At 43.6% G+C, this 10,211-nt stretch overlaps 1 protein-coding gene across 1 annotated transcript; it reads right to left on the bottom strand.

Moving 5' to 3' along the window:
• Window positions 1-366: 366 nt before the first annotated feature.
• POP5 (POP5 homolog, ribonuclease P/MRP subunit) lies at window positions 367-6,938 on the bottom strand. The gene is made up of 5 exons (XM_040420247.1): window positions 6,870-6,938; window positions 6,650-6,792; window positions 1,911-2,060; window positions 696-779; window positions 367-627 (listed from the first exon to the last, which is right to left on the bottom strand). Exons 1-5 carry the CDS (start codon window positions 6,884-6,886, stop codon window positions 536-538), a joined length of 486 nt encoding a protein of 161 aa, XP_040276181.1. The 5' UTR covers window positions 6,887-6,938; the 3' UTR covers window positions 367-535.
• Window positions 6,939-10,211: the final 3,273 nt, after the last annotated feature.

Here is a 10,211-nt window from a genome sequence, read left to right as displayed (position 1 = left end):
ATCCACAGAGGCAAATTCGCAGCTAATCATTCACATGTGAACCCAGCCTCAGGCCCCATTCATTTATTTTTTTATTACAGATAGGATGCGGACCCATTCATTTCAATGCAGACAGCATACTATGTGGTGTGCGCATCCGTATGTTCTTTCCGTAGCCCCGCAAAAAAGATAGAACATGTCCTATTCCTGTCAGTTCTGCAAACAAGGATAGGCATTGTTACAATGGATTTGCAAAAGAAACAGATGCTAACATGGATGTCCTCTGTATGTTTTGCGGACCGCAAAATGCACCCTAAAGGTTTAGGTCCTCTTTAATATAATCCAGTTCTATGTACGTGAGAAATCTTAACTTCAGAAGACCATTCCAAAACTGGCCATCTTTCCACTTTATTTCTCCTGCCAATACTTGAAGCAATACAATGGAACCTTCTAGATTAACAGGATTGCAACATTGCCTACTCTTCAAAAGTAGAGAAATGCAGAAAATAAACTACAAATAAGTTATGGGTACAGAAAAGGGCAACTCAAAAAGCACCTAATCAATCTCTTCATTAGCCATGAATTCCGGTTCTTCCACATTTTTTAAGGAACAGCTCGCTATAGACTTCTGGATGGCATCCTTCTCCTCTGTAACAGAAGCACATTTAGTGGTGTATAGTGACATTTCCACCACTTCTACAATGCAGTTTACTTACCAGGATTCTTGCAGTTCTTCAGCAACAGCCTTAGTTGTTTCCTGTTGTACTGGATGAGGAATTTTTGACAAGTACGTATTGTACCTGTAAAAGAACACAATGTAATCTTAAAGGGATAGTCAGTGTAGAATGAAAAGCTATACAGACTAGTAATCATGATCAAATGTAACCCCCGCCTATCAGCTGTGTTGAGAAGGAGTGCCGCAACTTACCATGCACAGCATTGTACACTGTATAGCGGCTGTGCTTGGTATCGCGCTCACTTGAATGGGGCTTAGCTGCTCCTAGACCACATGAACGTGTCGTCACACGGCCTAGGAAAAGCGAAGAGAAGGCCTCAAAGGAACGCTACTGCTTTAAACAGCCGATTGGTGGGGGTCTCAGGTGACCCCCAGTGATCAAATCCTGATGACCTATACAGAAGAAAGGTCAGTATAAAAATTTCGGAAAAGCCCTTTAAAGTTCATTGTGTCCACAGTCTGCACTTTGCAGACAATTATAGAACATCATCTTTTTGCACAATGGACATGATGCAGAAAAGCACATGGATCATCGACAAAATATGTCTGCAAAATGCAAACCCACTGAAGTCAACGGGTCTGCAAAAAAAAAAAAAAAAAGTGGGCGGCGCACAGACCGTATCTGTATTTTGAGGATCCATGATTTGGGAACCACAAAATGGATACAGGTCATGTACATTAGGCCATTCTCTAAACAGTTTACTCAATCATGCCAGATAATCCAAAGTACAGCATAGTGGTTTCCATAACACAAACAAGGAATTAAAAAAATTGTGAAAAAAATAAAAATATATTAAAAAATACAGTGCAGAGCACCATAACTACTGGAGGTGTTTACACCAAATACCTTACAAAACTATGGACAATAACTCCAGGTATGAGGAAGTGAGGGCAGAGCTTTCAAATCTGTGAAGAGTTAATGGTTTTGAATTGTGGCTCATGGCAGTCCACCACCATATGCATGTCACATATATGGTAAGACACGATTTATAAAGCAAATTATAAACTTGGCTTGATCAGCCCTTCATCAGACACACAGATAAGCCTAATTAGTGGGACTGAAAAACGGGAGTGTGGATCCACACCCTGCAAATGCCATGGCACAAAAACAGTTACCACTTTACGGTCATTGGTCTTGAGAAGGTCACTGCTGTGTAAAAGCCCAGTGCCATGGATCACTACCAAGGTTACTCACCTCCAATATGTAGTGTGTTGATGAAGCACGCATAGCGCTGCCCTCTGTTCTCCAGGCTGGTGATAAAAGGAAGGGATGACCACAGAAGCTGGTGAGACTCCTTACGACATCGAAGCAAGATGATGCCAGTGTAAGCATTCAAATATTTCACTGTTGAAGAAATGAAGTTTCACCTTAGGATAGTCTCTACCTAAAAACAAAACTATGAAGTACAAGACCTTACAGCCCACCAGGGAAGCAGTCCAGCAGCAGCTCTAATGCAGCCAACATTTTAGCATTCGTATTCCAGCTGCAGATCCCAGCTTGACTGCAGGTCTTATGACCAGGAGGGATTTAGGATGCTGTTCGTTCATGTCCCGAGACCCCACAGTTGGGCCAGCACTGATGCTGTTGTGATGGGTCAGGACTTACAGCTGTAATGTGGATGCTAATATGCAGCTCGATTATGGACATCTGAACGTGGCCTCATGTAGAGTCGTGGCCCTGATTTCACTCATACTGTTTGGAAGCAGTGCAAAAGTCTCCCATACTCTGATGGGAGAAAATATGATGCCCGATGCACTTTTAATTATTACAGATATTAAGCTTTAGGCCTCCTGCACATGAACGTTGTGCATCCATTCCGTGCATTGGGGCAATGCACGGGCAAGGTCCGTGCGGGGACGGATGGAGACCCATTCAACTTGAATGGGTCCGTGATCCGCCCGCACCGCAAAAAATAAAACAAGTTCTATTTTTTTGCGGTGCGGAGGCACAGACAGAAACACCAAGGAAGCACTCCGTAGTACTTCCGTGGGATTCCGATCCGTGCTTCCGTTCCGCCGTAATTGCCAGGGCTGTGGAGTCGGAGTCGACGAGTCGGAGGCAATTTTGGGTACCTGGAGTTGGCAAAAAATGAACCGACTCAGACTCCTACTAGATTTAAATTGGAATAAAAATACATTAAAAAAAAGCAAGTTTAAATGTCCCAATTCACAAAAAGTTAATTAATTACCGTATTTTTCGCCCTATAAGACGCACCTAGGTTTTTGAGGAGGAAAATAAGAAAAGAAAAAATTTGAACCAAAAGGTGCTTTTGGTGGGTTTTGAACTAATGGTGGTTTGTGGGTGGCACTGTTATGGGGGATCATTGTGGGGGCATCTGTGGATGACACATATATAGCATCTTATCTTATGTGTCAACCACAGATCCCCCCCCATTAACAGTGTCCCTGTGTAGTGAATGGGGGCCAACATCTGTTTCTGTAATGGCAACGGGGCCCAATGCCTGCTTCATTCATAAAGTGGGCGGAGCAGGCGCGTGACATAGTGAGCTACGCTACGAGCGCCCACCCGGACTCCTGACTGCCAAGAAGTTAGTAGTACAGCGCTAGATTTAAGATGATTGGAATACTTTAACAATACCCACAAGTTAGATATGATTACCGTATACTACAGTGAGCGGGGCCCGGTGTAGTAGAATACAGTGACTGCACCGGGCCCCGCTGCCATTACAGAAACAGATGCCGGCCCCCAGCCCCTCCTCCCTCTCAGCCTTATTCACCAGACGGTCGCAGCATTCGCCCCATAAGACGCACTGCTATTTTTCCCCCACTTTTGCGAAAAATACAGTACTTCTCTACTGTAAGAATAAAGGCCAATGCATGCAGTGCGTCACGTTACCGCAAAACGAACACGTTAAGTGACCGTGAAGAAGCATGCTTTTCATATGCTTCACTATATGGCACGCAAAGCACAGTTAAGGAGCGGCAATACTTATACTTTCCATTGTGTTGTGTTCCACTGTTACAGGGAACCCAACGCCCATGGTTAACCTAGCCTCTCACTGATTAAGTAAATATGTTTTTTGCAGGACTAGAGACACTTGTATAAGTGAAGGGAATGGATAGTCAATAGCTCAAGACTAGAGATGAGCGAACTTCTGTTTTAAGTTCGGCGTCTAAAGTTCGGCTTCCAGTTAGCGGAGGATCCCGATATGGATTCCGAATTCCGTTGTGGTCCGTGGTAGCTGAATCAATAATGGCTAGGGGTGCACCGAAATGAAAATTCTGGTCCGAAACCGAAAATTCAGGATGCCCTTGACCGAAAACCGAAACCGAAACTGCCTTTTTGCCCAAATACTTTTAAAATACTTTTTTTTTAAATGATTTTATTAATAATTCTTTTTCATGAATGAAATTCATCTGTGGGTGGCGCTGTTATGGAGAGGGGGATCTGTGGGTGGCGCTGTTATGGAGAGGGGGATCTGTGGGTGGCGCTGTTATGGAGAGGGGGATCTGTGGGTGGCGCTGTTATGGAGAGGGGGATCTGTGGGTGGCGCTGTTATGGAGAGGGGGATCTGTGGGTGGCGCTGTTATGGAGAGGGGGATCTGTGGGTGGCGCTGTTATGGAGAGGGGGATCTGTGGGTGGCGCTGTTATGGAGAGGGGGATCTGTGGGTGGCGCTGTTATGGAGAGGGGGATCTGTGGGTGGCGCTGTTATGGAGAGGGGGATCTGTGGGTGGCGCTGTTATGGAGAGGGGGATCTGTGGGTGGCGCTGTTATGGAGAGGGGGATCTGTGGGTGGCGCTGTTATGGAGAGGGGGATCTGTGGGTGGCGCTGTTATGGAGAGGGGGATCTGTGCACTGTTATGGAAAGGGGATATGTGCACTGTTATGGGCATAACAGTGCACAGATCCCTTTCCCCATAACAGTGCACAGATCCCCCCTCCCCATAGCAGTGCCATAGACCGATCCCCCTACCCATAACAGCCCCGGCCCTGCTGCTCACAGCATCACTCACTGCATCTTTATTTTACCTTACAATCGTGACGCTCCAGTAACAACTCTGCAGGCAGAGCGGAGGGCGGCGTAACGTCACTTACTCACGTGACGCACCTGCTCCGCCCACTTTATGAATGAAGGAGGCGGAGCAGGCGCGTCACGTGAGTAAGTGACGTTACGCCGGCCTCCGCTCTGCCTGCAGAGTTGTTAGTTACTGGAGCCTCACGATTGTAAGGTAAAATAAAGATGCAGTGACAAAGTAAACCGCCCGCCCGGCGCCCGCCCGCAGATGGTGGGTGACAAATCCCACACCCCATATTTTCGGCCGATATGTAACAATATCGGCCGAAGTGGATTAGGTGCATTTTCGGCCGATATTTTCGGCTGCCGGAATTTCGGTGCACCCCTAATAATGGCCATTATTGATTCCGCTACCACGGACCACAACGGAATTCGGAATCCATATCGGGATCCTCCGCTAACCGGAAGCCGAACTTTAGACGCCGAACTTAAAACAGAAGTTCGCTCATCTCTACTCAAGACTGAAGCTGTAAAACATTTGAAAAACTGCTGTCATTCAGCTAAGGCTATAAAAACTTGTAAACTCAGATTGTTAGCTTAAACTTTAAACATGACTATGGGATTCTACTAGGGAAATCATGTTTTACAATAAATGCCCCTTCCTGGATCCCCCCACTGCCCTATCTTCAGCAGAAGATCAGCACACAATGGAGAAGGCAGCAGCTTCCTAGCCAGTAGTTCTGTGGTAATGACATGTATGTTGCCTTTCTTTCCATTTAAGGAATGTATAAAATACATAGGAGTCGGAGGTACCAAAAACTGAGGAGTTGGACCATTTATCTACCGACTCCACAGCCCTGGGGTCGAGATAGATAGATAGATATATAGATATATTGCAAAAAAGGGCAGCACTCCAGAAAGTAAAAATGAAGAAAATCTCTTTATTCACCCGACGTTTCGGCTCTATGCAGGAGCCTTTCTCAAGCCCTTGAGGCTTGAGAAAGGCTCCTGCATAGAGCCGAAACGTTGCATGTCCCATATGGGTGAATAAAGAGATTTTCTTCATTTTTACTTTCTAGAGTGCTGCCCTTTTTTGCAATTTTTATCTATTTGGATTGGCTTATATCCATATTGGGCCAGTTGCACCCGTTTTTATACCATTGATGGTGCTGCCACTACACTTTTTTGTGTAATTATATATATTTTCACTGCCGGATCCATTTTTATGACCGGACACAAAACGGAAAGCCGCCAGAACCGAAGACATCCTCCTGATGCATCCTGAACGGATCTCTTTCCATTCAGAACGCATGAGGACTAAACGGAAACTTTTTTTTTTCTGGTATTGAGATCCTCAATGTGAAAGTAACCTAAGGCGTTAGGGCTGATTCTGACTGATGTGTCGGCCGCATCTCCCACACTGACTGTGGCTCCCCTGACCTGACTGCGTCTTAGTGATTTATCATACAGTCCATTACTATCTGATCATGGGTCTATTGTGCTGTACTGACATGATAATGAGTTTACAGGACATTAGACCCAGGATCATATATGAACTGTCTGTATCATAAGTCACTATCATGCAGTTAGTTGGGGTCAGGAGAGCCGCAGTCAGTCCAGGAGATGCGGCTGACGTAGCCTGTGTTTTCCGGACTGAGCGCGGTCGTGTGAATCAGCCCTCAATGGTTACTTGGCTTGGACAGCATGGCAGATTGAGGGATGCATGTGCCAATCTACCTCAGGTATGAGTGATCCTATCCCGACCAGAATGGATCCACTTCTATTTTCTTCTGCATACAGCGTCCATATTGACCAGCATACAAATAAGCTGTAGCAGAGCTGTATACGCTTTACTGTCCACACTATTTGCTACAAGATTTGTTCTCCAATGCACTCATGTTTGGGGCTCAGTGGTGGCATCAGTGACCTGGTTCACCACCATCCCCAATGCTTACCTGACAGGCCAATAGAGAAGGCTGCAGCCCCGAAGTCCCCGTGTAGCCTGGCCACCGCCTCTCTCACGTTGTAAAACACTGTGCCCTGCGAGATATTCTGTTTCAAGCGAGGATCCTCGAGGACCAGCTCACACAGGAAGTATCTGAAGGGAAGGACACGTTACTCCCGTGACCCGTCCCTTTAAATCGTATCATTACCGTTTATACTTTATGTGCATACCTGGATTTGAACCGCATGATGACGTCATTTAAACGCGCGGGACGGCATGGATCTCAAGTTGTAGTAAACTAACGATTGCGTCACTTCCGGGAAAAGCGTCTCTACTGCGGCGGCCATGTTGCTTGTGGCATGCATGGGTCTTTCTATGTGACTGTTCTATATTTTCTTTTCCACAGAAGTGGTGTCTCTGTACATTGGCTACACGTTACTTGAGAGGCTAAAGACGTTTAGCGTTTCCCACTTTGTATCTCTGCCACACTGAAGAGACACACTGATAAAAGCTGCAGGTTCCCACTGTAATTACTTATTTTAGATCAGAATGAACACTTTTTACAGTAAAGTGTTAGTATGTCTTTGCTGGTGACATTTCAAAGGCGGACATGCTTCATATTACATATAGCCGTTTGATGAGACATATTTTGCAGCAGACGGCGGCGGGCCCTGCTGGCTATGGGAATTTCGGGTAATTTTATTTGTTTTTGTTTTTATTTCCCCATGAGTCTTTCACACAGTATTTTTCATTTTCACTTTTTTGTTTTTCCTCCCGCCTTCCAAGACCCATACCTTTTGTACATTCCGTTATTTTTGGTGGGACAAGTTGTATTTTAGAATGGCACCATTTAATTCACTACATCTTGTAGTTTTTATTGGTACCATTTTGTGGTAGATACTACTTTTTGATCCAATTTTATTCAATTTTTGGGGTGGGGCAAGGTGGGGAAAAATGGCAAATCGAGCATTTTTTATGAGATTCACCACATAATTCTGGTGACAGAAACCCTTTAACTCTGTTTCAACTCTTAACCCTTTACCTGTGTCAACCCTTTACCTGTGTCAACCCTTAACCCTTTAACTCTGTGTTTAACCCTTTAGCAATGTGCTAATGTCAGCAAAATCCAACTCTATTTTTATGTTTATTGATGCCCAATTCTTACTTTTGTAATATGCAAATTAGCCTTACAAAAGTAAGAATTGTGCAGTAACGGGGGCATCAATAAACATAAAAATAGCAGAGTTGGAGTCTGCTGACAGCACATCGCTAATGTCAGACAGTTTAAGAGGGTTATTTCTGGTGACAGAAAACCTTTAAGAAAACTGGGTTTAGATTTTAATAGCTTGGACATTTTTGAAAGCATTGATGCCTGTTATGTATGTTTTTTTTCATTGTTACTGTATTTTTATATGTGGAATTGTGAAAGAGGCAATTACAATATTTCATATTTTTGTGTTTTGAATGTTAATAACATTTTAAATGATTTTTTACAGAAAAAAAAAATTGCCGTTAAAAACATGCATATTTTAATGCAAATTTTGTGATGTATTTTTAAAAAGCAGCATGAAAGCAACTTGTAAATCCTTAACATGGCATTAATGACCTGTTAAATGAAACTACCAGTGGTTTATTTGACTCCTTTATGACCGCCCACTGTCTTTTGACGGCTGTCAGTGCAGGTCCATAGGCTACAGCAATGTCTTTTTGCAAAGGTGCAATAATGCTGCTGCATCTTAGCAGGAGAAGTTTAGGTACTCAGCTGGGACCCAAAGGAGAAGACAAAATCAAAAGGATATAGATCTCATTACTGACGCTCTCACTATCTGCACAATAGTGAGTGAGCGGTCACTTTTCCCACACAGATTAGTATACTGTGACGACACACAATGCTATGTACACAGTGGGGGGAGATTTATCAAACTGGTGTAAATTAGAACTGGCTTAGTTGCCCATAGCAATCAATCAGATTCCTCCTTTCATTTTCCAATGAAGCTGTGAAAAATGAAAGGTGGAATCTGATTGGTTGCTATGGGCAACTAAGCCAGCTGTAATTTACACCAGTTTAATAAATGACATATATGTAAAGAAAAAAATGCCCGCACTCTTAAACACTTTATTCACCCCTGTGGTCGCAATGTTTTCAGCTCATTCACAGAGTCTCTTTTCAAGCTATGAGCTAAAACGTTGCGACTGAGTGAACTTCTGTTTTCAAGTTTGGCGTACAAGGTTCAGGTTATCTAAGAATTTGGTTATGGTTTAAGCTACCACAGACCATAAGGGTCCATTCACACGTCCGCAACTGTTTTGCAATCTGCAAATTGCGTATCCGCAAAACACAGACACCGGCCATGTGCGTTACGCATTTTGCGGACCACATTAGGCCGGCACTATGATAGAAATGCCTATTCTTGTCCGTGGCTGCGGACAAGAATAGGACATGCTCTATTTTTTGTGGGGCCGCGGAACGGAAGTGCGGATGCGAACAGCACATGGAGTGCTGTCAGCATCTTTTGCGGCCCCATTGAAAATGAATGGGGCTGCACCACTTCTGCAAAATTGTGGAACGGATGCGGACCCATTATGTGGACGTGTGAATGGACCCTTAGTTATGGTCCGTGGTAGCAGAATCCATAACGGAATTCTTACATAACCCAAACCTGAACCTTGTACGCCAAACTTGAAACACAAGTTCGCTCATCCCTAGTTGCGACCACAGGGGTGAATAAAGTGTTCTTTTCACTCATTTTTTGTGAGAGTGCTGCCATTTTTTAAAATTCTTATAATGTCCTGGATTTGTTGCCGGATACATTGGCCTGCACCTCCATATTTATATTTTTATATATTTGGCCTGATGTGCCATTGTTTATATATATATATATATATATATATATATATATATATAGTTGTAAAATCCAAGGCAGCACCAACAGTAACTGAAGTCCAGAGTGCCCGCTGTATAGACGTAACCAACCGTCAAGACATACAAAAGGAAAACAACCGCAGTACTTCCATAGGTGAAAAAATAGTGGACTCCTTTATTCACCCATGCAACGTTTCAAGCTTGAGAATGGTCCCAGAAAGCTGACTGAAACGTTGCGTGGGTGAATAAAGGACTCCACTATTTTTTCACCTATGGAAGTGCTGCGGTTGTTTTCCTTTTGTGTATATATATATATATATAGCAAAGAAAGTCCGCAGCACTCCTAGGAGTGCTGCGGACTTTCTTTGCTGTCTTCCGTCCTGAATCGAGGGACTACCGCGGGCACCCTACATTTGCCTTGAAGGGAGTGCTGCCAGATTTTCTCTATGGATATACATATATATATATTTTTTTTTTTAGGGTTATTCCTGCAGTATATAAATCTTTTGCTAGAGGTAGTTGTGCATTGTGTGTATATATATATATATATATATATATATATTTATTTATACTTTTTGTGAGGCAAGGTAACCAAAAAATGGCTGTTCGGGCAGTTTTTATATTCAGTTTTTTTCAATTTTCACCTGACAGTAGATAATGTGATATTTTTATAGAGCAGGTTGTAACAATGCGGCGATATGTCTATTTT

This window comes from Bufo bufo, chromosome 2 (assembly GCF_905171765.1).
Source record: "Bufo bufo chromosome 2, aBufBuf1.1, whole genome shotgun sequence".
In the NCBI taxonomy this organism is placed as follows: domain Eukaryota; kingdom Metazoa; phylum Chordata; class Amphibia; order Anura; family Bufonidae; genus Bufo; species Bufo bufo.
Note: the sequence above shows the minus strand (reverse complement) of the source record. Positions and strands in the feature narration are given on the sequence as shown.